The sequence below is a fragment of the Pseudopodoces humilis genome, chromosome 7, assembly GCF_049639895.1.
Source record: "Pseudopodoces humilis isolate 2021_Gansu_Grassland_sample_001 chromosome 7, ASM4963989v1, whole genome shotgun sequence".
NCBI classification, from domain to species: domain Eukaryota; kingdom Metazoa; phylum Chordata; class Aves; order Passeriformes; family Paridae; genus Pseudopodoces; species Pseudopodoces humilis.
Genome location: NC_142206.1, coordinates 60,005,679 through 60,032,324, shown reverse-complemented (window position 1 = coordinate 60,032,324; position 26,646 = coordinate 60,005,679). Strand labels below are relative to the sequence as shown.

Sequence of the window (26,646 nt, the reverse complement as noted above, 5' to 3'; positions counted from 1 at the left end):
TCAGCCACACATTGACATTCATTCCAAGCTTTTACCTGATGTAAATCAATTATTTATTTTGTTCACGAAACTTGAGTGCTGAATGGCAGATAGAAGATGCCACATGTATGCAGCACTCCACTGTCCCCAGGGATGAGGGCTCTTCCCATGACCCAGGAACAGCAAAACCAGGTTAGGCTTAGCTGCACTTGTCTGGCAATTGGAATTTTAACACTCTACTGGTATGAAAAGTTATGAATTACATATTTGGACCTATGTCTGAAACTATTTTTACCCACTTCATACAGGCCCCCAGTCTGTGAACTGACAAAGATTTCCAGAATGTAAAGCCTTGATGTTGATGCTTTCCTTTTTATATGTCAAAAGGACACTTTTTGGCAGAAAACTAATCTTTCCTACAAAATACACAAGAAACAAGCTTTAGCACATCCCCATTTGATGTGCTGGGAAACAGCTCAGTTTAAGAATTTAAGAAATAAACAGACCACCCTGATAGGTAATCAACCAATAAACACAGTTTTTGTCATTTAATTCTGGAAGATGTCAAGGGTAATAATGAAATTCATAGGACTTCCCTAAGTCTGGATTTGGGGTGCTTTTTCCCCAACCTTTTTCCTGTATCTAGTTCAAATTTCACACTTCCTATCCCTATTTATTTCTGCCACAGCTGTTATCACCATTTTAGATTCTGTGCAATACCATTATGATTTCCACTACATGAAGGCAGCCAAATTCCTGAGAATTCTTTTGATCTTTTCAAACAGTGACCAGGAGCACTACCATTGTTGCTCTTCTTATATTTATTTATCAGCCTCATGCTGCTGCTTCCATAAAGCTGCAATCCCCAGAGTGTTGCACATAATGTCTAATGGGACCACAGCTAAAAACAAAAGCAAACAACATACCTGCTCCTTTGTGCTTTTGCTGAGTTATTAGAATCATGTTTGCAGCTACAGTGACCGGCTGTCCTCATGTTGCCTCAATCTTTGGGATGTATTTCTTCCCATAGTTCATCATAGTCTGCAACATCTGGATTGTTTTAATTCCCCATTATGCTTCACTAACGCAATTTTTGTACCTCTGCTATCATATTCTGAGTTTTAATAAACTCATCTTCTCCTTGATCCTCTCATCATCTGTTTCTTCATTCCCTGAACCCATTTTAAATCCTGCCATTTCAAGCAATTTTCAGGGAGGTTTCAATAAAACTTCCAGCTGTGGAACCAAAGTTACTAATGTAAGGCTAAAATTTAAAATCTCCAAACCTGGAGATCTTGCAATGGTCCTACTGGGGATCCCACCAAGTTCAAACCACTTGTGCCCAGCCATTCCTTTGACTTGGAACATCTTTGGAAGTCTCCATGACATTATCCTCAAAATTGATGCCAAAACTCAGCGTTTGTGCCTGGATCCTTCACAACATAGCTCTGTGTGTGTGTCTAAACACAGGCTGTAGAAATACCTTAATACAATTTTAAAAAACAAAATCCCACAATGTAATTTATGTAGTTCTTCTTAATGGCCAGAGTTACTCACAGAATAAACCAGAAATTCTGCAGAAAGAGATCTACTAGAATTCCCTAAGCACAGGCAACACCCCAGTTCTTAAAAAGAGGGAGCCTAAAATATTTTGTCCTCTCTGGAGTGATCCTTCATGCTAGTTATTTTCAGACAAAAACTCCATGCAAGAGCCTTTAAAAAAACTATTTTTACAGCATGATTAAAAGCAGTACCATGACAAGAATATTTGACTTCAAGTTCATGGCTTAGAAGAGCATAAACAGCTCATTTTCTGCTGTTACAAAGTCCTATGGTCTCTGCACATAGAATTAACCACCCAAACCCTCCACAAGGCAACCGCTTAAGATCATCCCTGCTCTTGCATATTCTGTGAGTTTAGGCTCACATCCATCTCTGTGTTTCATCATGGAATCATAGAATGTTTTGGATTGAAAGGGAATTTAAAGCCCATCTTGTTCCACCTTCTGCCATCAGCAGTACCTTCCAGTAGACCAGGTTGCTCCAAGCCCTCTCGAAGCCGCCCGTAGAACATTGCCAGGGATGAGGCAGCCGCAGATTCTCTGGGCAACCTGTGCCAGGGCCTCACCACCCTCACCAGGAAGAGGTTTTTTGCCAATATCCCATCTAACCCTGCCATGTATCTTTGGGAATTCATTCCCCCTTGGCCTATCACCTTCAAGAACCAGTGGGACTACTAGAAACAGGACAGTTTGAACATACCCGCGAGAGGAGCGGGATCCGCCCGCAGCCCTCCCCGAGCCCTCACGGAGCCCCACCCCTCAGCGCTCGAGACTGCCCCTTCCCGCCTCGCCGCCTCACCCAATCAGCGCAGAGAACACACAATATTTGCATATTAAAGTCCGCCCCCCACTGCTGACCAATCAGAGCACTCTTCTTATGAAGCCGGGGGAAGGCCTGCTTGGCTTTCCACGCACCCGCTGAGCCGCAGCTTCCCATTGGGCGAAGGGACCATGGGCGGGGCCTGTTTGAACGGGCGGCGGCGGGGAGCGGCGCCATGGTGAAACCCCTGAGGGAACGGGATCGGGAACGGGAACGGGAACGGGAACGGGAACGGGATCGGGATCGGGAACGGGAACGGGAACGGGAACGGGATCGGGATCGGGATCGGGAACGGGAACGGGATCCTGATCCTGATACCGCCAAGAGTCCCGGCCCTATGGTGAGCCCTCCGCTCTCCCCGCAGCCCGCTGCGGCGCCAGCCGACGGCTTCGCCTCCTCAGACGATGAGGCCGCCGAGGAGGACCCGAGCCCGCTCCACATCTCCTGGTGAGGCGACAGCCGCGGGATCCTTTCCCTGAGGAAATTGTATTAAATCGCTATCCGGAGAAACAGGAGGGTTTTCTCTTGGCAAGGGAAACCCGAGCCAGGCTCTGGTGACCTTCCAGGCTGGGGGTGGCCCAGTGGTGCTGGGGAACTGTCACTGGATGTGGTTGGGGTTGGAAGGGGCCTCTGGAGACCGGCTGGTCCAACCCCCCGCCCAAGCGGGCTCACCCACAGCAGGAGGCCAAGGATCACATCCAGGTGGCTTTTGAATGTTTCCAGGGAAGGAGACTCCACGACCTCCCTGGGCAGCCCGTTCCAGGCCTCTGTTCTTTACTCACAAGGTACGGAGACACTGGCACAGGTTGCCCAGAGAAGCTGTAACTGCCCCATCCCTGGAAGTGTTCCAGGCCAGGTTTGATGGGGCTTGGAGCAACCTGGGATGGTGGAAATTGTCCCTGCCCATGTCAGGGGATTCAAACAAGATAGGCTTTAATGTGCCCTCCAACCCAAAACTTCTGTCACCCTCAGTGTAACATTTTTCCTCATATTCACTTCCCATGCTTCATTTTGTGCCGGTTGCTCCTCATCCTCCCACCAGACACTGGTGACAGGGTTTGGCCCCACCCTTTTGATTCCCCATCTAAAGACATTGATATATTTAAATCATTGAAATCTTCCCTTCTGATTTTTATTTATTTTACTTTTTATTTCCTGATAGGTTGTCTTTGTCTCCTCTCTGCTCTTCAGAGTTCCTGGGATTATGTTCCCTGCCAGGTAAGAAGCATTCACTGAAATTTTCAGGAGTATTTGAAAGCTGAAGGGGGGTAATACCTTGTACCCCAGAATTTTGTGTTGTGAGTGACTCCTTTTGTAATCTAACCCTGGAATTAGTGTTTTGGAAACACCAAAGCTAATCTAGAGACTATCTTAAAGCAAGATTTTTTAAAGTCATAAAATTAAACATAAATTTGACTACATTTTTAACTACCAAAACTTCAGCCATGATGGATCTCCACTCAACTCTTAAGTGATCTTTATTCATCCCTTTTATTTGTTGGATGTGTTTTGTGGGGGGATTTTATGCTGTATCCTGAGTTAAAATATCCAAAACTTTTCATCTGGAAAACACAAAGCACCTTAAAACCTTGGGCAGATTTCTTTCTTTAATCCTATTACATTGCAGTATTAGGCAGATAAGTTTAAACTGTCTTCTGTACCAGGGATTTACTTGCAAAAACAAGAACTGTGTTTTATTCAGGGTGTGGCTTTGTTGCTTGCTTTGCTTTTGGGGGGAAGCTGCCTGTGCTCTGTTCTGCTGCAGCCATCCCATAAATGTCATTTACCTGGAGTGGTAATTGCTGTTCATAACTTGTTTCAGGTTGCAGGTTTAAGGATGTCAGAAGAAATCTCCAGAAGGATATAGGTGAGTCTTCTTTGTGTCAAGAGCAATCCCATGAATATTCCGTGACTATGGAATAAAAAGTTGGGATATTTCCAGGCAGGAGCTGCACAGTACCCGTGAGGCATCTTCAGAGCAGCTGGGATCAAGATGAATTACAATTCTTTTTCCCAGAGAAAAGTGAAATTGGGATAGAAAAGATGGATTTATGTAAATATTTGTGCTGAGTATTCAGCTGTAAGCTCTGAAGAGCAGACATTAATAGCAAATCCCCACAGTGTCTGGGTGAGTCAAGCTCAAGAAGGAACTCCTGGCTGTGAGGGTGGGGAGGCCCTGGCACAGAGAAACTGTGGCTGCCTCATCCCTGGCAGTGTCCATGGCCAGGCTGGATGGGCCTTGGAGAAACCTGGGATAGTGGAAGGTGTCCCTGCCATGGCAGGGGGTGGAACAAGATGGGCTTTAAGGTCCCTTCCAACCCAAACCATCTGTGATTTTAACTGGAGATGGGACAGAAACATACTTAAGTGGATAACAGGCTGTCCTGAGTGCTGATACGTTCTCCAGTGAGACTTCTTTCTGGATTCCCTCTGAACTGAGAAAATTCCTCTCCTGGATTACCTGAAAGGAAATGTGGGAGACACTCAGTGGAGGGAAAGGGTGCTCAAACCAAAATTGCTCACTCCTATTGTCTTAGCCCCAAAGATTAAACAAGAGACTCAGGACCAAAGTACTTAATATGTTTATCCTGAAGCTTGATAGGCTTTTGTTTATTTGCAAGTGTCTTAATCCGTTGGCAGGAGAACTAAAGAACTGTGGGATCCAGGATATCTTTGTGCTTTGTACCAGAGGAGAGCTCTCAAAATACCGAGTACCAAAACTGCTCGACACTTACCAACAGCAGGGGATGTGTGTGCACCACTACCCCATTCCTGATGGGAACGCTCCTGACATTGCCACCTGCTGCAAGATCCTGGAAGAGCTCAGAGCCTGCCTGGAAAATAAACAGAAAACAATGATACAGTAGGTTCTGGCTGCCTCCCAGTCACCCCACATTCCTGTGAAGGATGCCAGCTTCTCTCCAGATATATGAGTGGGGGAAATAGGATGGTGTGAAAAGGCAGTTGCATTCTTTAGGGTTAGTTGATGCTGTGAAGACTGCTTGTTCCTCCTCCTGCAGCTATTTGGAGAGAATTCTTCCTTTCACATCAGAATGTCCCATTCCAGCATTAGAATGTCCCATTTCCCCTTGCTCTGTCCAGCAGGAGTTTTGAAGTGTGTTTTGAGTGGAACCAGAGGGCTCCTTGCTCCCAGCCTACCTGGATACCAGGTGTACACAACCCTAAAGCACTTCTTTGTCAGAAGTTGTAACTACCCCATCCCTGGAAGTGTTCCAGGCCAGGCTGGATGGGGCTTGGAACAACCTGATCCCGTGGAAGGTGTCCCTGCCCATGGCAGGGGGTGGAATGAAATGGCTCTAAGGTCCCTTCCAATCTAAACCATTCTATGATTCTATAACACCCCCCTGGACTATTTGTCAGAGACTCAATGGGTTCCAGCAGTGCAAAATTCACTCCTAATTTCCATGAACAGGTTAAAAGGAATTTATTTAGCTGAGCTGAGAAGAGAGGGGAAGAACTTTCCAAATTCCATGTTCCCTGAGTGATCCCACTGACAGCTTCCTGTACAGACATCCACTGAGTCCTTGGTCTTCCTGCTAATGTAGAACCCTGCTGCGCTCCTCACAACTGTCTTCAAACCCTTAATCTGGAGTAGGATTTAAAGAAATTTGAGATTGTCCATCCTCTTGCTGTTCCCTGTCCTCCTGTGCCTTTGGGACTATTACCAGGAATAAAGGGGAGCTTTAAAATTGAAGTTTCCATGGAAAGACACAGAAGGTCCAGAGAATAAATAGGATATATCCCTGTAGGCATAGAAATAGAATATAGAAAATATGGAGAAAATCTTGTTCTGACTTTCTCGTACTACTGCTCCTCTTGATTTTAATAAGGCAAGAGCTGTGTCCATGTATTTATGTGTTGGGGGGAGTCCCTGGGTGCTGCAGTTTGCTACAGCTTGTTACAACCAGATGTTCTCTTTTCTCCCAGCTGTTATGGTGGCCTTGGACGCTCATGTCTGGGTAAGCATTTGTATCCATGCCTGATTAACCCATCCCACAAACTCATGGAGCCAAATTCTGCTGGAAGCTTCACTGTGGATGCAATCAAACCTGCCACTACCACGAGCAGCCTGGTTAATAGAAAGGACATGAACCAATTCCTCTGCATCTGTCTTCATCACAGTGTTGCCCTTTAAAACTTTCAGGAGCGTTAGTTATTGTGTGTTCCCAGAAGGAAGGGGTGGTGATATGGCCAGAAGACACAAAGGGGAATGAACTGGGTGTACTGGCACTTGTTCCTGAAAAGATGAGGAATCGCATCCCAGGATGTTCCTGGGAAGGCAGGGGGAAAATAGTGGGAGGGGTTTTCACCTATTTCCAAAGCCCATAGGCTTAGGCAGGAGCAGCAGGCAGATGGGGCAGTGCCCAGAAATAGGATTCTACAAGAGATCCAAGAGCTCTGGGACCTGGCTAGTTTTGCCAGGATGGTTTTCATGGGACAAATCAGTGGCTGTGTGCAGAGGCACTCAGCAGCATTCAGGTGTAAATATTTTCCTTTACAGTGGCTGCCTGTCTCCTGCTCCAGCTTTCGGACACCCTGGCACCTCAGCAGGTGATAGAGAGCCTCAGGAACCTGAGAGGATCGGGGGCCATACAGACCATCAAGGTAATGGGGCTGCAGCAGGTAATACACGGGTCCAACAGCAGTGAGAGCTCAGCCAGTCCCCTCCTTCACTTCCCAGAGAGATACCTCTGTCTTTCCAACAGCTGCTCTCTGAGGTTTGAGCTGTTTTCTGCTTTCAAGAAACAGCTTGTCCCAGGAAATTGGTGACTGCACAGGAGGAAAAGGCCTCAAGTTGTGCCAGAAAAGGTTTAAGTTGGATAATAGGGAAAATTTCTTCACTGAAAGGGTTGTCCAGCCCCGATACAGCTGCCCATGGCAGTAGTGGAGTCCCCATCCCTGGAGGAATTTAAAAGCCATGTGAATGCACTTTGGAACGTGGAGCAGTGGCAGCCCTAGAGTGCTGGGGAATGTTTGGACTCAAAGGCCTTAGAGAGATTTTCCAACCTAAATGACTCCATGATTCAAAATAAAGCAGCTTTGAATTCTGCCAGCTCCCACCTCTGAGGACCATGTCTTGCATTACCTAAGGGTAATGCATCACCTGTGGTCAGTATGGGGAACCACAGGATCCAAGTCAAGGTCCATGGAATCTTTGACAGTGAAAAATCCCAGAGGATGTGGAGTAGGCACATGAAGAACAAATGAACCAGAGGGTGCAGTTTTCATCCAGGGATATCAAACAGCTTTTTAAGACAGGTGGTGCCTATTCTTAAAGTACAGAGCACTCACTGCAGACCTGGTTGTGCATTTCCAGCAGTACAATTTCCTCCATGACTTCCGGGAGAACCTGGCTGCACACCTGGCAACAAAGGACCCAGTGCTGAGATCAGCATCGCGGTAGCTGATCCTGCCACGGGCAGTTTTGTATCTGTGTGGAAAACTCCTGGACAAGACACCTCTCTCCTGATCTTTCCTCAGTGCCACTGCCTGTGTGACACAGCTGCTGCCTTCCAAATCCTTGTGTAAAGTATTGGGATGGGGAAGGAAATCCTAGAGAACATGTGGTATCTTCCTCTCTTTGGTGATATTAATACTCACTGCCTGAAAAATACATGTACAAGTGTGTTTGTGTCCATTGCTGTTCTTCTGGGATAATGGAGCTGGATAGAAATTCCATCTCTGGAGCTGTTTAAAAACACCCTCACACCCTCAGTTCTGCTGTAAAGCAAAGCCAAGTCAAGCTGGAGCACTGACCCCTTATGAGCTTGTAACAACTCATTCTATAATGTCACAGTTCTGCTCAATGTGTTGAGGGGTATTTAGGAAGGAGTTCCTCGTTGCAAAAGCACGAGGTGTTGTACCACAAATCTGTGACAAACGAAGCTGGGGGTTGTAGGTGACTGTGGCAGGAAGACACTGCTGCAGCTGCGTGGGTGAGCTGGCAGAGCCCTTCTGCCTGCTGCCACCACTGAGAGTAAACAAACAATCAGCTGTGGGCTGGGAGGATCTCACAGGAACGGTCCTCTAACAGTCCCCAGCCCTCCTGTTTCATTATATCCATTCATAAAAGCAAGATGAAACAGCTCATGAGTTTTCATAAGTTCAGGATTTTGATAAAGTCCTGGACCTTCTCAAATCAAAAGTTGGGATGGGACTCCACACAGCACCAGGGGGCTGGAGATGAACAAGTCCCTGTTTTGTGAACTTCAGAATTTATCTTTTAACATTTGAACTTTGAGCACAAAGGTGATTTCTGCAGATTAATTAGTGTTTACTGCCATTTCCTTCTCCACTCTTATGGCAAACGACAGGAACTTTTCCGATTTCCAGAGCATAGAATCATTTACAGCAAATACCCCACCCTAAATGTTCCTTGCAACTAATGGTTTTCAGATATTAAATATTTATCACAGGACTTAGGAGGGAGCTTGCTGAGGGCAAGAGAAATGTTCTATATTTTCTCCACAATCTTTTGCCACCTGGAACTCCAAAAACAATGATCAGGTCCACATTTTGAATGCCAAAGGCCTGGTACTCCAACCAGGCATCACACAAGGGCTACTTCTAGCACTCCTGGGACTCAAGGTTGATGTTGCTGGCCATGGATGGTGTTATCCACACCCCTGGGCAGCTGGGAATACTCATCTGCACCCCATATCCAGTTAAAGCTGGTCATCAGCAGAACAGTGCGAACACTTTGGTAAATACTGCTGGGCAAAGCCCTTGCAGCTGGAGGGGCTGCAGGAGCAGCTGTCAGTTGGGTTCAGTCAGGCCTGCGTTGTTTATTCCAGTGTGGAATTTGGCTCAAACCAGCCCAAATGCCAAGGGAATGAGACATTTGTTTAGAAGGTTGAGGAGAGCCAGGGGCTGCAAGTAGGCAGTCTTGTTTCCATAATGGATTAATAAATATACAAACATAAAGGTTTAATGAGCTTTGCTTCCACAGGCTGAAGTCATCTCTGGAAGAGCCATGCAGCAGAAAAATAAAAATCCAATAGGAACAATATTCATGAGTTTCCAGAAAGCCTTTCAAAAATTCTTCTGTGAAAAGCTAAAAATTATGGTTGCATGAGGAAAAAAAATAATCATGAAATGCTGAAGGCTTGAGCAGTAGGGGCATAAATGCAAGGAAACATGAGAAAAACATTTTTATGTACAAAGCAGTAAGCTGTCAGGAGTATTACTAGGAAAGAGAATTTGAAGTTATCACAGCCTGAATTCTCTTACCCCCAGTATATTTAAAAAAAAATAGAAACTACCACTCCATCCCCTGGGAACCCAAATTTTTTTGTGGTAATAGCCTAGAAAAGGGGAAAGGTGTGGAAGAGAAAGGACAGTCCCAGCACTGTGGAAGGATTTCCAACCAGAGATCAAACAGACTTAGCCCCTTTGACAGATGACATGAGTAAAGTGTTCATTCATACCCAGCACAAACAAGGTGGAAAGGGGTGCATTTTCACACTGTCCTAATAAATAAAGAGTGTAGGGTCACTAAGTGAAGTCTGGCAGAACTGTTAGATACCTAATTTTACACACAGCAATTCCATTGCAGAATTCAGTCAGGATTGCCCAGAGAAGCTGTGGCTGTCCCTGGATCCCTGGAAGTGTCCAAGGCCAGGCTGGACGGGGCTTGGAGCACCCTGGGATAGTGGAAGGTGTCCCTGCCAATGGCAGGGGGTGGAACGGAATGAGCTTTAATTTAATGTCCCTTCCAGCACAAACCATTCTGGGATTCTGTGATCTTTCAGACTACAGAAGTGCTCAAAAAGCAACTGAAGTGATGGCAGAAAAGCCATTCAGAGCTTTTTAAAACGCCAAAGCCCACTCAAGCCATCTGTAACACACAAACTTCCAAACTGCTCGCTCTTCAGGCAGATACTCAACACCTGCCCTCAGCCATTGCCACTGCCCAACACAGCAGTGTTGGAGTATCTGGATTTCTGCTGGAACCCAGTGCAGCCACTCATACAGCTTTTATTGCCCCTAACACCCAACAGACCCAAAGTGAACAAATACACAGTTTATGCAAAAAAAAAAAGTTTTACTAGAATGGGGAAACTGTTGTTCTCCAGCACAGGTAAATGAAAAAGATTATTACTTGAAAATTAAGCAGCTGTTCACAGTCACAACTTACAATGCAATATTTATATGAAACATCTTCCCCTGCCCCATCTGCTATTTAACTTTAGGAAAAAAAGCAGGAAATAAGAGCTTTCCTTTTCCAGAGGTATTTTAATTTCATGTTCTATTTTTAAAGGGAATGTAATTATCCACAGTAAAACAACTGATGAACACAGTGAAGATCTGTTGAATTTAAAAGCAAAACAAAAGGCACCACATAAAAAGTTGCTGAATTTGAGATTTGTTTTTTATTATCATTTATTGCACTAAGGAACAGCGGGGCAGTTTCACAATCTCACTTTCTGCTTTGAAAAAGTCTGTAGTATTTACTACTCTTAAACCCAAGAGTGTTTTCATCATTGGACTTGATAAAGGTTGGAGGTTTGTCCATTTGTTAATCAGACAGCACAGACATTAAAAAAAAAACAAACCACATTTAAATTCATCCCTTCATGGACAATTCAGCTTCTCCTACCACAATGACACAGGCTCAAGATTAAAGCAGGGTTAATGTTTGGAGAAGACACAGAAGGCTCTGGACCATGCACATACAGGGGAAGATTAATCAGATAATAAAAAAAAATAAACCAAAATAGGACTATTTTTTGCATTTGTGTCCATGAATTAATATAATATCCTAAGACCAATGTCACCTATGGGCAAAACACACAGCATTCCAGTTGTTCCCAAGCACTTGGAGCTAGGGCTGGTTTAGAGTAAGGAGTGGGATACACAAGTCCAAGTGAGCCACTACAAAGCCCATCCTACAGCTAGTCCCTAGAGTACTAAGGCTAGTAGTAACCAACACCTACTCAAAGGTTATGCTGTTCCTTATGGAGTGCAAAGTCAAAACTTTTCAAACCCCAGTCATCTTTATATTAATTTACACATAATTCATTAATTTTAACGTCCCAGTAAAATATAAGAAAACAGTCTTTCCACAAGTATAAAATGTGGAAATATTTTAAAAACAGGGAAGTCATTGTTTTCTAACTCAATTGTGAATATCAGGTTCCGGATTTAATCTTGGACAGAGGTTCTTCTTGTAAAGAATCCATGTTTTTTGTGGCTTTTGCATGCACTTAACTGGAACAAAGCTTGCTGAATGTCTTCTTAAGAGCTCACCAGAACATAAATCATGCTGCAAAAGAAAATAAAAATATTAAGATGCATCATTTTGATTAGTGTTACACATTTGATTATAACAGCATATATTATAAAGAAAAAGTCCATGTGAGATACGTGGATGGTGACTGAAGTCAGTAGTTTCCAATGTCTCTTCTACTTTTCACTTCAATAAAATCACATTTACATCCAATACTTTCCTCTGAAAACAACGTTTCAGCTTCTTAATTAAAATATCCTCGGATTTACTGTATTATGCTTAACAGAAGAAACGCTTGGAGCTTTACAGTCATGGAACAGAGATTCAAAGTATAAATCTGACCAAATTTGGATTTGTGTTTGAAAGCAGAATCAGTGGTGAATCTGGATTCTTTTTCAGGAGAGTTTGTACTGTAAATGATCATACAGATTCCCAGCCTGTTTTGAGTTGGAAGGACCTTATAGATCTTTTCATTCCAACCCCTGCAATGGGTTGGGAGACCTTTGGCTATGCCAGATTGATCCAGGAGCCGTCCAACCTGGCCTGGAACATTTCCATGGATCCAGGGGCAGCCACAGCTCCTCTAGGCACCCTGTGCCAGGGCCTCAACACCCTCACAGGGAACAATTCCTGGCAGTGGGAAGCCATTCCCACGTGTCCAATCACTACACACCCTTGCCCAAAGTTCCTGTCCAGCTCTCACAGGCTCCCTTCTGGCACAGGAAGGAACATATTCCTGTGGACAGTATTTCTCTGTGCACTGAGACACTTCAGACCGAAGAAGAAAACTTACCCATATAGGTAGTAAAAAAAAGATAGAAGGTAGAATGCTAATTTGCACCATCCTTCTTTCTGGCAATAGGCTAAAATATCTGCATTCATGATGGTCGTAGGATCGTAGAGCCCCGGGCCGCTCATCACGGGTCTGCTCATGTACCTGGAACGAGGCACAGGCAGGAGTGGGGTGACAGCACAGGAAACGTGGGTCCTGTGCCCCACCCGCCAGGGAATACCACAGTACCAATAAGGAGTAACACCCTTTACTGAGAAGCAATTCAATACCCATGTCTTATGGAATGGGAGAGGAGAATGGAATTGCCACTGGCTTTCCACACTGGGAATTGTCTCAGTGCACCTCTGACAAGTCAGCGACTTTAACGCACACAACTCAATTCTTGCACAGCACAAGAGAACAAAAAACAGAAACAGAAACACCCAAGAAAGCCAGGTGATGGTTCTTATGTACAGCCATGACCTAAACTTTCCCAGAAAGCATCTGGCTTTTCCCAAGACACACAACACTGGACAAGAAGACAGCAACAGGAGAATGAGTAAAAATTCACTGAGCATAACAGACGCCAAAATTACCTCCAAATATGATAAGCCAACAAGGGCATATTGAGACCCAGTGTGAGCCACTCTGCTGCACAGAGAAACATGACACAGAAGAATGCATGGATGAGGTACTCTGGAAGTACAAGCTGGAAAAGAAAAAGATGAGTTAGAAGTTTCAATTACATAGAGCAAAAAGTGACATTTCAGCTACTTGGAGGTGCACAATTGCTTAAAAATATTACTTAAAACCAACACTAACAAGAACAAGACTGTGGAATGTGAAAGCAGCAGCCAGCACTATGTGCCTTGCTGTTTTCACATGATATTCATGAACCAAGGAGAAAAATTTGTATAATTTAATGGTCAGATCAGTATTTTTTTATTGCTTCTATTAAATTAACAGATTCCACGCTTTATGCATGACGCTCCAAAGAGGTCAGTGAGATATTTCTGCTCATGCAACAGAGAAATATCAGTAGGAAACATGCTCTGCAGAACGGTTTATAGGCAAAAAGATATTTGTGTTTTCCTGTTTTATGGCTTTGTTTTGGTCTTCACAGATCCAGAACTCTTCAAAGTCAAATTATTCCCAAAATGTAACACCCCGGGCAGAGCTTTACCCAACCAAACCAGCGGTGATGTTGTGGCACACACAGGTCTGCACAGAGGAGCTGCCCTGCACAGACAGTCTGGGGGAAATCGGGCAGTTCTCCCTCACAGGTTCCCACTGTGCATGCTTTACAGCATCATGCTTCCAGCAGAAGCCCACAGAGCTCAGTACCAGGTACTATGGAATCACAGGAAGTATGGAATGCTGCGTAGATTAGTGTTGTTAATAGGAACAACATGGAGAGGTACAGAGAATAAACACATGCAAAGAGCTCCAAAATCTCACACCCAACACACAAGTTTTATGCAAGTCACCCCAAAGCTTTTCTATTTACTGCTTCATTACCTGGTTCAGAAGGAATCATACTAATCAGACTGATTTGGGTTGGGAGAGACCTTAAAGCACATCTAGTTCCACACCTTCCACTATCCCAGGTTGCTCCAAGCCCTGGCCAGCCTGGCCTTGGACACTTCCAGGGATCCAGGGGCAGCCACAGCTTCTCTGGGCACCCTGTGCCAGGGCCTCAGCACCCTAAATATGAAGAATTCCTTCCCAATATCCCATCTATCCCTACCCTCTGGCACTGGGAAGCCATTCCCTGTGTCCTGTCACTCCAGGCCCTTGAACAAGTCCCTCTCCTGGAGCCCCTTCAGGCCCTGGAAGGGGCTCTGAGGTCTCCCTGGAACATTTTCTTCTCCAGGTGAACACTCCCAGCTCTCCCAGCCTGGCTCCAGAGGAGAAGCAACAGATCTGTAAAGCTTTTGCCTTCTCAACTCAGGCCCCGTAAAACTCCTCATGGAAAACTCCAAAGGTTTAAATTGTCTACATGTGTGTGCATGTACAGACACAACACACTCTGCCCTCTTCTTGAGCAATACAATTAACATTGCATGGGATGATTACATCAAAGTTTCAGTGGTTTCCAATCTTTTTCTTCTTCTTTTAAAACCCCGAAGTATCTTCCTAGGAATCTAAAAGCTACCAACAAACATACTCACGACCTACTTTGCTACAACATCCTAATTCTCTAAATGAAGAATATCAAACAAAGCAAACCTGCATCAATGCCACCAAAATTCAGCTGTTGTACACAAAATGTTTCAAGTAAATATTTTCACCCAGATCTTTCTTTGAATACTTACCATTTACACATGGCAATTATTTATAGAAGAACAAGCACCCTGTGCAACACACGATGCATTTGGCAGCCTGCTCAGATTCACCAGGCCTGAAAAATGTGTATTTATTTACCTACACATCTCAAAATACATTTTTCTTTTCTCTTGTTTATTAAACCCTACTCCCACACCAGAATACCTGCCTCTTTCCAATCTCCCCCACTTGATCCTCCCTGTCTGTCCTAAAGAAAAATTAATTACATCAGATCCTACCATATTTATCACAGAAGTGAGGGAGGATGGATCTGGTTGCTGAGAAAAGACACGACTATAACAGGAGCAGAGAAGAGAAGGAATCAGCAGTGTACTGAGGAGTTACTATTTTAGGCTAATCTTTCCACTGAGGTGCCTCAATTCCTACCAGGATCTTTGGTTCTTTGTACAGGAAAATAACACATCCATGTGTTTGTCCAGCATCATGCACCAGATCCCCTCAAGAGCCTGAACTTCACTTTTCAGGACTAATCTGCTTCCACAGGAACAGCAAATATGAGGTTATTTCAGACTTTCAGTTTGCAAAGCTGCCATGTAGAGGACACTCCATGCATGTAGGGCAGCAGAAGGTTAATATTTGGTTGAACATGCACATTTTTACACTACAAAGGTTGCAGTAAGGTCATAATGCATCAATGTAATGAGAGTTGGCCTCTCCCACACTGCAGCAGAGATGACTGGAACAGACCAAGCAAGGGAAACTGTTAGATGCACAGCTCTCCTAGCAGCAAACCTCCTCTCCTCCTCCCCTCCTCACACTGAAATATTCACTTTAATTTGTGTGCTGTACATATAACACGCTCTTCCCCCACCCCAATTAAAGTAAATTTATTTTTTGTTGCATATTTTACTTAAAACACACTAAAGGTACAGTTCAGGCCACACTGCTGTGCTGCCCCTGCATCCTCCCTCAGCCTGGGCACACACAAAGGAAAAGCCATAAGAAATGCACAAAATGCTGCAGGATCAACCTCTGTGTTCTTTAACAAGCCTCCCTGATGCTGCTGGCTGTAAGAGATGCAGGCAAATAGTTTGCCTCAAATTCTTTTCCTAAGCCAAGGAGTGTCCAAGCTGCATCTGAGAGAGGACACTGGGACACACCCCTGATCCTGGAACACAGAACAGAGAAGTGAGGATAGCACTTATCACCTTCCACTCACATAAACCCTCAAAAAAAAGATCAGAATTGACTTGGTCAATGCTTGAAAAAAACAACCAAATATTCTTCTCTAATCTTAATCTTAAATTCAGTAAATTTGTCTTGAAAATCACAATTTATTTCTGCCTGAAGTTATCTTCTGACACCTAACAGGCATGTAACAGTTTTCCCCACGTTGCTAGGTAAGCAAGCAGAATTGGTTTGGCACAAAATATGGAAATCCATGAGGTTGTTATAAACCCCAACAAACAAATAACGAGCAGATGAACAGGCAGACTAAACAAAACAGCTAAATAGTATTACAAATGTTCCTAACAAAATGAAAGGAAGTTCAAAAACATGAAACTGAAAAGCAGTACACACCTTTAATGCAATTTTGACTCTTTTAATCTTTTTGACCTTTTCAACTGTCTTTGTGCCGAAAATGTGGAAAGCAGATTGAAAGAATGTTAGTATGACAGCTGACAAGATCACCATCAGATTAATAACAGTCAGAATATTCAACTTGAAAATAAAGAATCAGACAAAGAATTTCCCTAGAACTTCTACCAACAGCGAGGGCTTCTCAACCCAGATGCAATTCTATTGCCCAGGCTGATTGCATCAAGATAACACCAAAAATATGCACTTTACACATATTTATTTAGCAAAACAAAATGTTCAGTGTGCTACTTACAGGATTGAGTGTATTACACTGGTCTATGGGGTTCTTGTAATCAGTCTTCAGTTCATCAAATGCTATAATCTAGAGGGAAAAATTGAAGTAGTTTTGATTTTTCAGGAGCAATTGTACGTTTTATCCATTGAAAGTAGCATTTTGGCACAGAAATGCAACCTTTGTTCTCAGTAATGTTTCACCTAAGTTCTGCCTACATCAACTCACAGGTAAAACAGATGTGGAACAGGTTTTACAAATATGAAAACAGTAGTTACATCAGCTATTCAAAAGCCTCTGAGTACTCTCCAACTTTTATCTTCCCACCTGCAATGAATTTCCTACATCCCCTTCATCAGTTTTCAACCCCACTCACTGTGCAGACCCCAAATTTCACCCAGGACTGTCTTGGTGACCAGCAGGAACCTGGCGTGGGGTTCCTTAATCCAGAAAAAGCAAGAGCAAGCTTAAAAGCCAACAGATATTTTTCCTCATCATCAAAGTAAATGCTGAGCCCACACAGATGCCAGAATCACAGAACTCTTAGGACTGGAAGGGACCTCTGGAGACCATCCAGTCCAACTTCCCTGCCAAAGCAGGATCACATAGAGCAGGTTATACCTCCAAGAGGTGCATAAATTAATAAAAAAACCCCAAAAAAAACCCCACTAAAATATGTACACCAGTCTTTTTCTTGACATAAAAATAAAGACAAAGATGCAGCATGAAGTACAAAAGGCACTTGTACACAACCAATGTCCTGCCAAGCATCACGTCCTCCTCAGAGCACCTCATTTCAGACACGGTCCTGCCTTGGCTGCTCTCCCTGTGCCAGGCTCGAGGAGTAAATCACAGAACCATGGAATGGTTTTGGCTGGAAGGGACCTGAATGATTATTCAATTCCAACCCCCTGCCATGGGCAGGGACACCTTCCACTAGCCCAGGTTGTTCCAAGCCCTGTCCAGCCTGGCCTTGGACACTTCCAGGGATCCAGGGGCAGCCACAGCTTCTCTGGGAAACCTGTGCCAGGGCTTCAACACGCTCACAGAGAAGAATTCCTTCCAGCTAACCCTGCCTTCCGTCGGGACGCCACTGCCCCTTGTCCTTCCACTCCATGCCCGTATAAAAACCCATTTTATCCGCAGAGAGGCCGATTCCCGCTCTGAGGGCGGTTCCGGATGTGGTTCCCCCGCTCCCTCAGCGGCTGCCCAGGGGCGCCCTGCGGGCTCTATGAGGCCGTTCCCCGGGCGGTCCCCCCCTCCACGGTGCCCGTACTCACATGCCAGATGGCGAAGAAGATGAGGGCGGCCGTGAGCAGCAGCGCCAACATGTAGCAGAAGGCGGCGAACGTGAAGGCCATGGCGGCGGGGCCGCGCGGGGGCTGCCGGGCGCCTCAGCAGGCGCCGCGCAGCCGCCCTGGCCGCGCCCGCAGCGCCCCCTGCCGGCCCCGCCCGCCGCCGCCATTTCGTGAGGGGGGGTGTGAGGAGATGGAACAAGAAAACCGGGTTTTTCACCTTAAAGGGTGGGAGGAGGGAGTGCGATCGCGCTTACGGGGCACGCTGTGAGAGAGGGCTGGCGTATAATCATAAAATCACAGAATGTAGTTTGGAAAATACCTACAAGATCATCGACTCCAACCTGTGACTGTCACCACCTTGTCAACACACCAGAGCACTGAGTGTCATTTCCAGACATTCCTTGAACACCTCGAGGGATGGGGACTCCAGACCTCCCTGAGCAGCCTTTTCCCAATGACTGACCACCCTTCCCATGGACAAATTTTCCATAATACCCAATCCAAACCTCCCCTGATACATTCTGAGGCCATTTCCCCTTGTCCTGTCCCTGTTCCCTGGCAGCAGACCCCGACCCCCCCCGGCTGTCCCCTCCTGCCAGGGACTTGTGCAGAGCCACAAGGGCCCCCTGAGCCTCCTTTGCTCCAGGCTGAGCCCCTTTCCAGCTCCCTCAGCAATTCTCCAGCCCCTTCCCAGCTCCCTCAGCAATTCTCCAGCCCCTTCCCAGCTCCCTCAGCAATTCTCCAGCCCCTTCCCAGCTCCCTCAGCAATTCTCCAGCCCCTTCCCAGCTCCCTCAGCAATTCTCCAGCCCCTTTCCCAGCTCCCTCAGCCTCTCCTGGTGCTCCAGCCTCTTCCCAGCTCCGTTCCTTTCTCTGAGGAGCCCAGAACTGGACTCAGCACTTGGTGGCCTCACCAGTGCCCAGCACAGAGGGACAATCTCTGTCCTGCTCCTGCTGCCACACAATTGCTGACACAGGCCACGGGCCATTGTCCTTCTTGCTGACCTGGGCAAACCTGGGCTCATATCCCACCACTGTCAAGCAGCACCCCCAGGTCCTTTCCTTCTTTCCAGTCTGGAACACTCCATGGGATAGCTGTGACTCAAGTGCAGGACCTGACACTTGGTCTTACTCAAACTCAGACTGTTGGTCTCAGTCCACTGATCCACCCTGTCCAGGTCCTCCTACAGGGCCTTCCTGCCCTCCAGCAGATCCATACTCCCACATAACTTGGAGCTGTCCATGAATTTCTAATGGTACACTCAATCCCTTCATCCAGATCATCAGTAAAGAAATTAAACACAACTGGGCCCAACACTGATCTCTGGGGGACACCACCAGTGTGCAGCACCATTCCCCATCCAGCCAGTTCTTAACCCAGACTAGGGTAAACCTGTCCAAGCCATGGATTGACAGCTTTTCCAGGAGTTTGTGTTGAAAGGGAACTTAAAACTCGTTGATTTTCAACCCAGTGCACAGGCAGGTACACCTTCTGCTAGACCAGTCCAACCTGACCTTCAACACTTCCAGGGATGGGGCAGCCACAGCTTTTCTGTGAAATTCATGCCACAGCCTTACCACCCTCAAAGGGAAGAATTTCTTCCTAATGCCTCATCTAAATCTTCCTTCTTTAGTTTACATTCACTTCCCCATGTCCTATCCCTACCTGACCATGTAAAATTCCCTGCTCAGGCATAAGCTACATCTGGAGAAAAGGGAGATGGCAAATTTAAGAAGAAATGCAGGAGAAGGTTGTGCTGTATGAGCCCTGGGGAAGGGAAGGCTGGTCATACAATCCCAAATCAATACAACCTGGAGCTTGCCCAAAGGAAATAGCAAGATTAGAAAACAGTTTGAGTAGAAGATGACCCCACTCTCCTTTCAAAAGGTCATGTAAAAGTTGTTTCAGTTTAAGCAGTGGCACCTTGCAGTAAAGGCAAGCTGGGGTAACATTGCTGCAGTCATTTCCTCCGGAGCAGAGTGAGGGATGATTTCCATAAAACCAACAGCTGCCAAACTAAATAATATTTTCCGGTGTTATCTGCTGGAAAGCTTTATACACAATTAATGGAGTGTCACAATGAGAGATGAGCAGAAACTTTATTTCCTTCACCAAAATACAGGAAAAACTGTAGCAAATGAGCTGTCTTTATGAAATCAGCTTTTGCAAAGATAAAGCTGATGTTTCAGTTATAAAATCACTCATCTCGTCCACAAACTACTTCCAATAAAACCACTGTGGTGTCATTATGACCCATGAAACTTCGATGTGAAACAGAAAACAGATTTTAAAATAAATTTTAGTGAAGATGAGCCCTGAAAAACCAGTTCTAGTGGAAGGTGTCCCTGACCATGGCAGGGGGTTGGAACAAGATGAGGTTTGAGGACTCTTCCAACCCAAGCCAATCTATGATTCTGTGACTCTGAGATTAATTAATAAGAAGGTAAGACTACACAAGGCCAGGAGTGTGGGGTGGGTACTAAAGCACAGGCAGCTGCTCTGAGCCATTCCCAACTCTGTCCCAGGAGCCTTCCCATTACATTGCAAGAAGGATAGACAAGACCACCAGGCACTGAGGACATCAGTAAGGGCTGAGCCTGTTGTGGTTTCCTTCCAGCTCAGGGTGACAGGATGGGTTAGGAAGAGAGGCCCTGGCAGTGCATGACAGCCACCTCCCAAGCATTCCTCATCCCTTGCTCCTGAGGAGCCAGAAACAACAACTTCTGCAATTCCTCTGCAATAACATCGTTTCTTCATATCACTTGATGCTCCTTTAGCCTTATTTATTAGCAAATTATTTCTTATTTGGAGTATCCTTGAGCTGCACAGGCACACTTATACCCACAGACACTGGACTGGACTGTGCTGGAAAAGCTGATGTCCAGCATTCCAGCTCCCTGGTTCAAGCTTTTCCAAAGCCATCCAGGAGGCCAGTTTGCCTCAGAAGAGCTGTGGGAAGTAGAGAAACAGAGGATGTGTGCAGAGATCCTGTTATACCTTGGGGCTGGGGAATGTGGGTTTTCCACTGCAGTTTGATCCTTTCAAGGTAGATACTTCTGCATTTGATGATTTCTTGTACATGAAAATGTTGTGCAACAAGGATGTGCAGTCGCAGAAGTAAAAAGGTGTGTCAGCCACATACTTGCATTTGCAATTAATCCTGGTTCTGCCTCAAGGAATGCAGTGTTTTATTCCCTCGGGTGCTGGCATACCATTCAGCTGCAATTATCTTGTCAGGAAAAGTGGAAAGCATCTGTAATCTTGCAACAAAGATTTCTGCACTTTAGGTTTTCTTGTATCATAGATTTCTTTTTTAAAGATAACACAAAAGGAAACTAAAAGCAAATTCTGTAGAAAATGGTCTAATCAATTCTCATTTCACATCCATTTGGTATTTCAAATCAAACAATGACTGAGTATTTTCTCAGATTAAACTTTGTAAACAATGTCAGGAAGCCACAGAGGAGCTCTGTAGATGGCCCACAGCTCTTAATGCACTTTCCCGATAGTCTGGACACACTGAGTTTAATCCTGATTGGAATCCCCAGGGAAAATGTCAGTGTCTGTTCACTTCATCTTAAATCCCTCTCAAGTATTTGTCCTTATTGGAAAACAGCCGTATAATCAGTCATAATTCAGTGTGTTACAGGCTGTTCATGAGGAAGATTTTGGCAGAGAACTGTGAGGAAAGATTATGGAGCAATTTCTCTGAATTATGCAGAGGTTAACCACATCCTTCAACATTAAAAATTGTCATTTCAGTTACAGATATCAAGGAGAAATCTAATACTATTGAACTTGGTAATAAAAATCCCGCTGACTTTAATAGACTTGACTTACTGGGTTTTCAGGAGAGGGAAATCTGAATATTATTCATTTCAATTTAAGGGGCCCATATAAAAGAGGGGAAGGGACTTTTTATACAGGCATGGAGTGACAGGACAAGGAGGAATGGCTTCAAATTGATAAGAGGGCAGGGTTAGATGGGATATTGGGAAGAAATTTTTCCCTGTGAGGGTGGGGAGGCCATGGCACAGAGGAGCTGTGGCTGCCCCATCCCTGGAACTGTTCCAGGCCAGCTTGGACAGAGCTTGGAGCAACCTGGAATAGCAGAAGGTGTCTCTGCCCATGGCAGGGTGTGGAATGAGGTGAGCTTTAGGTCCCTTCCAACCCAAACCATTCTGTGATTCTGTGAATTTAGCAGAGACTCTCAGAGGATCTCTGACATTAGAGTCCAGCCAAGGTCACCTTCCTGCACACCTGTAAATACACATCAGGAGCAGCCAGAGCACAGAACTCCTCACCCTTTATCCACTAACAGACATTGGTTCAGTCTTTGATCAGCAGGATAAACAGATCCCTGCACTTGAAAGTGCCCCAGTTCCCCTTCCACACTGGCAAATACCCTTTCCCATTGCACTAATTAACTCACCTCCAGAATCCCTGCTTAGGCTCTCCCATTTAGTAGTGATCACATAAACAAATTAACATTATAAACTGCACTGCACATGAAAGCCAGTCTTGAGAGAAACAATCACATTTAAAACCCAATTTCAGAACATGGGCACTGCCAGGCATCTCACCACAACTCATTACAGAATCCACCCGTGGCCTCAATCCCTCCAACATTCAAAGTCAGATGGCAACAGTTTTCATTTAATAGGCTAAATACTGAATACTGAACCTGTCCTCATAATAACAGGGTTTGTTTTTCTCATGCCGGGTAGAGCTCCTGTTAATGGCTTTCCACACAATTCTAAGCATGATAATAGTGTGTGGACAGGAAAATAGACCACAGGTTGTATTTAAAATAAAAAAAAAAAATTATAATGCATTTCAGGATTTGGCTGCTTATCAACAAAGAGGGGGATTTTCCAAAACATTCTGCATTAGCCTAGCTGTAGCAGTGGTGACTACAAAAATGTCACCCCTAGTCCTTAGCTCTTAGAATCCCAGAATGGCTTGGGCTGGAAGGAAACTTAAAATTGTCCAGTTCCACCCCCTGACATGGGCAGGGACACCTTCCACTAGAACATATTCTTCAAGCCCCATCCAGCCTGGCCTGGAACACTTCCTAGGATTAACATCCTTATTGTTTATGCCCAAAAGGAGGCAAGATACACACAACTTCAGCTTTGTATCAGAAAAAATAATCTTTGGAGGGCTCTGACTTTGGTCTTCCTGTTCTCTCACAGATATCCCATGTGGCCCTGAGTATGGCACCTTCAGGCCCAATGTGTATTTACACACTTAAATCACACTAAATAGGATTTCAAAAGCCTTCATCTAAATTCCTTCACAAATCTTGCTTTTGATCTCTCCAGCTACATCCGTATTATCAAATCAGCTCAAAGCTGTACCAGTGCTAGAAATCCACCTCACTGGTTGTTCTTGATATTTAAAGTCCAACTTCACTGTGGCTGCATCTGCACCACTTCTCCCACCGGTAACCTTAGGCACAGGGAGCTGGGTGGAGTGGCTGACTCACACTGCACATCCACAATCTGTGTGGATGAGGGCACAGAGCCAGCACCTCCAAGGTTTTACCACAGGAATGAGGCAGAAGCACTAAAGATGCAGAAGTTCTCTGCAGATGAGAACATCTCTGTGGATGTTCACCTCCCAGACAGGGAATGGGGTTTTGTATTAAACTGTACTTACAGACCCTGGAATGAGGCCATGCAAGGAAAGAATGGCTGTTGAGTGGATGCTTCTATTTTTCTATTCTTCCCGTAATACAGCTATACAATTTGTTTTGTACTCCTGAACCAAACAATTGCACATTCACAGTTGGAGGTAGGGTATAAATATTGTCTCTGGCTGATCCCTTGATCCCACTGTCCTTGCTGAATTAATCACACTCGCAGATCAATCCAGGATTTGTTGCTAGCAGAGCAGATGGCCAGGCAGACTGCAGTTGTGAGCAAGGCAGGCACCTTCTCCTTCCAATTATCCAGCAGCATTTTCCAACAGTGGACATTATTCGACATTATTTTGAAGAAATGCTAGATGCTCTCTTGTTCCTTCTTCAGCTCCAAAGGGACAATGACCCCTGAGTTTTGCTCTGCTTCCATCCTCTAAGGCTCAGTGAAAGTACAGGATGGCTGGTGCTCCTTCCCTTTTCAGCTGAATGTTTTCTGCCCCATTTTCTTCTGCTGTCTTCCCATTTTCCACGGAAATGAGGTGACAACACCAGCTGCTGTTTGGCACAGGGATTTCAGCATTATATTAATTGCTGAGCCAAGGGCTCCAGGAAAGGGAAGAGAAGCTGCATTCATGGGATTCATGGCATGGAACAGCAGGAATGAGGGTGACAGTGTGTGCCTTTCAAACAGCCTGGATAGGACTTCCCTGTCACAGGAGTAAATTTGCCGTGAAAGACAGACGTTCTGTTTTCCCAGTGTTTACATCTGTTCTGCATTCAGAGTCCCTCTGGATGATAATTGCTCCTGTCGCCCCTCTGTCCCCTGCTGAGGAGCTGTGAGAGCTGTCAGGGGAGTTTCAGCCCAGCTCCATCACGTTCTGTAGGAGACACCTCACGTTGCTCCAGAGGTGAACAGGGTTAACCCAGAGCGTGTTTGCAGTCCCTGAAGGAATTAAACACGACAGGACAGTCCAGAGGAGACGATCCCCCCGTGGCGGGACACAATGGGCCACTCTGATTAACCACATCTATGCAAATGCATCAAAATCATCCCCTTCACTTCATGGCTAGAGAATAGACAGGGAGGTTAGACAGAGCATGGCGAGGCTGAACAGGATGCTGCACATAGACACAGCATCAGAGAGCCTGGTGTCCACGCAGCATCACAGCACCTTAACAGCACCCAAAGGAACAGCAGACATGGAAAAAAGCCTACAAGATCTGGGAAGGGAATGGTGCCCAAGTTTAAACTGATGTGAACTTAGAATCAAGGAATCCCAGAATGGTTTGGGTTGGAAGGGACCTTTAACATCATGTGGTTCCACTCCCCCTGCCATGGGCAGGAACACCTTCCACTAGACCAGGTTGCTCCAAGCCCCATCCAACCTGACCTTCCAGGGATGGGGCATCCACAGCTTCTCTGGATAATCTGTACCAGGGCCTCCTCACCCTCACAAAATTTCTTTCAGATATTCTGAAATATCTGAAATATCTGAAATCTAAAGCTACTCTTTCAGTTTGAAGTCATTCCCCCTCGTCCTGGCACTCCAGGCTGTTGTAAATATTCTCTCTTCATCCTTCTTGTAGACTCCCTTCAGGTGCTGGAAGCCTTCTCTTCTCCAGGCTGAACAATCCCAATTCTCTCAGTCTTTCCTCACAGCAGAGGTGCCCTATCCCTCTGATCAACTTGGTGGCCTCCTGTGGACTCACTCCAACAATTCAATGACATGCCAGCAGTGTCCTAACCACCACCAGAGAATTCACTGTTTGGTATTTTACCCTTTGCTGCTTCACACAAAATGAAAATAGAAGACTTGAGGTATGCAATTGCTCAGCCTCATGCTCAACCTTTCAATATAGAAACCTGCCAGATACAAGTAATTGGAAAAATTGAAAGCTAAAGCCGGGAGTCTTTGTACTTCAGAACTGTATTTATTAAAACAATGCTGGAATTGATATTTCCAAAGCCTTTAAAACAGCACAAACCAAGCCAGTGCACTCCCTTACTCTGCAGCCTAGAGAGAGGACACCAATTCCCCAAGATGTTGATTCCAGATATGGATTTTGAGAATTACAACTCCTTTTCCCACCTGTACTGTAGGAACTTATACCTGCCTATTTGGCAGTTCAAGGCAGCTCTTCAAGAACACCAGGGCTGCCTCTCAGAACCCAGAAAAATTCTCTCTTCCCCAGCAGTTATGATTGAAGCTTTGTCCCCAGACCGGCCTCAAGGCCAGCTCAGCACACAGGACCATTTCCCTGGGCTCAGTTTCCTTCTGGAGGAGCTGGGTACAAATGACTCATCTCCACAGCTCTCCCTTTGCTGCCAGAGAGAAGCAGTTACCTGCCACAAGGGAAGCCCCTGCAGAGAATGTAACCAAACTGGAGTTACACATGTAGAAGCCAAATCCAACATCTCTAGCATTTATAAACCCTTATGTGCAGGCTTTCCCATAGGAAAATTTTAGCAGCTTAATTTTTTAGACCTTGTACTACATCACCAGCTGTGCAGCTGATACAGCTGTGCCAACTAACGAGTGCAGGAGATGACCCACCTGCCACATCTTCAGTTTTGTTCCAAGGGGTGAGACCCAGCTTAAATCCTCACCCCTGCCATACAGGAGTGCAGCTGAACAAATTCCAGCCACTCTTACACCCACGGAGCACCTCATGTCCTTCCCACAGCCCCACCAGCCCTCCCTCTCAAGGCTGCTCAATGTCCATTCTGCCTCTCAATGGCACCGTATCAGAATCTCACCTGCCTGTGCTTGGCTTCCCACCCTCACCTGCACCTGAACAGGAAATTGCAGGAACTTCACCTGTGAGGAGCTTGGAGGAGCCAGCTTGTATTCCAGTCAATCCCACAACCCATGGAACAGTAGGCACAGGCATACTCACACTGTCACACACAGACAGTGACTGCGCCAGCTTCCATCCCTAGAAGTGTCCAAGGACACTTGGAAGTGTCCAGGTCTGACACAGCTTGGAGCAGCCTGGGATAGTGGAAGGTGTCCCTGCCCATGGCAGTAGTGGAACTGGAGAGTATTTAAGGTCCCTTCCAACCCAAACCATCCTGATTCCTCTTTCAGCTTCTCCAGAACAAACTACAGCTCTCCTCTGTATTACCTGCAGACACCCTGCCAAGCCATGGGATCTCCTTAGC

At 45.5% G+C, this 26,646-nt stretch overlaps 2 protein-coding genes across 3 annotated transcripts; one reads left to right on the top strand and one right to left on the bottom strand.

Annotated features, from left to right (window-relative positions):
• Positions 1-2,551: 2,551 nt before the first annotated feature.
• On the top strand, positions 2,552-8,010 carry CDKN3 (cyclin dependent kinase inhibitor 3). 2 transcript variants are annotated; one of them, XM_005528612.3, is made up of 7 exons: positions 2,552-2,808; positions 3,524-3,579; positions 4,184-4,228; positions 5,002-5,224; positions 6,310-6,341; positions 6,884-6,987; positions 7,700-8,010. In XM_005528612.3, exons 1-7 carry the CDS (start codon positions 2,699-2,701, stop codon positions 7,784-7,786), a joined length of 657 nt encoding a protein of 218 aa, XP_005528669.3. In that variant the 5' UTR covers positions 2,552-2,698; the 3' UTR covers positions 7,787-8,010. The 2 variants fall into 2 exon arrangements, with proteins under 2 accessions (XP_005528669.3, XP_087913997.1); XM_088057871.1 differs by having other exon boundaries at positions 2,585-2,808; positions 7,703-8,010.
• Positions 8,011-10,735: 2,725 nt separating this feature from the next.
• Positions 10,736-17,959, bottom strand: CNIH1 (cornichon family member 1). The gene is made up of 5 exons (XM_005528567.2): positions 17,823-17,959; positions 16,564-16,632; positions 12,980-13,092; positions 12,405-12,548; positions 10,736-11,647 (listed from the first exon to the last, which is right to left on the bottom strand). The coding sequence occupies exons 1-5, from the start codon at positions 17,901-17,903 to the stop codon at positions 11,620-11,622; spliced, it is 435 nt and encodes a 144-aa protein (XP_005528624.1). The 5' UTR covers positions 17,904-17,959; the 3' UTR covers positions 10,736-11,619.
• Positions 17,960-26,646: the final 8,687 nt, after the last annotated feature.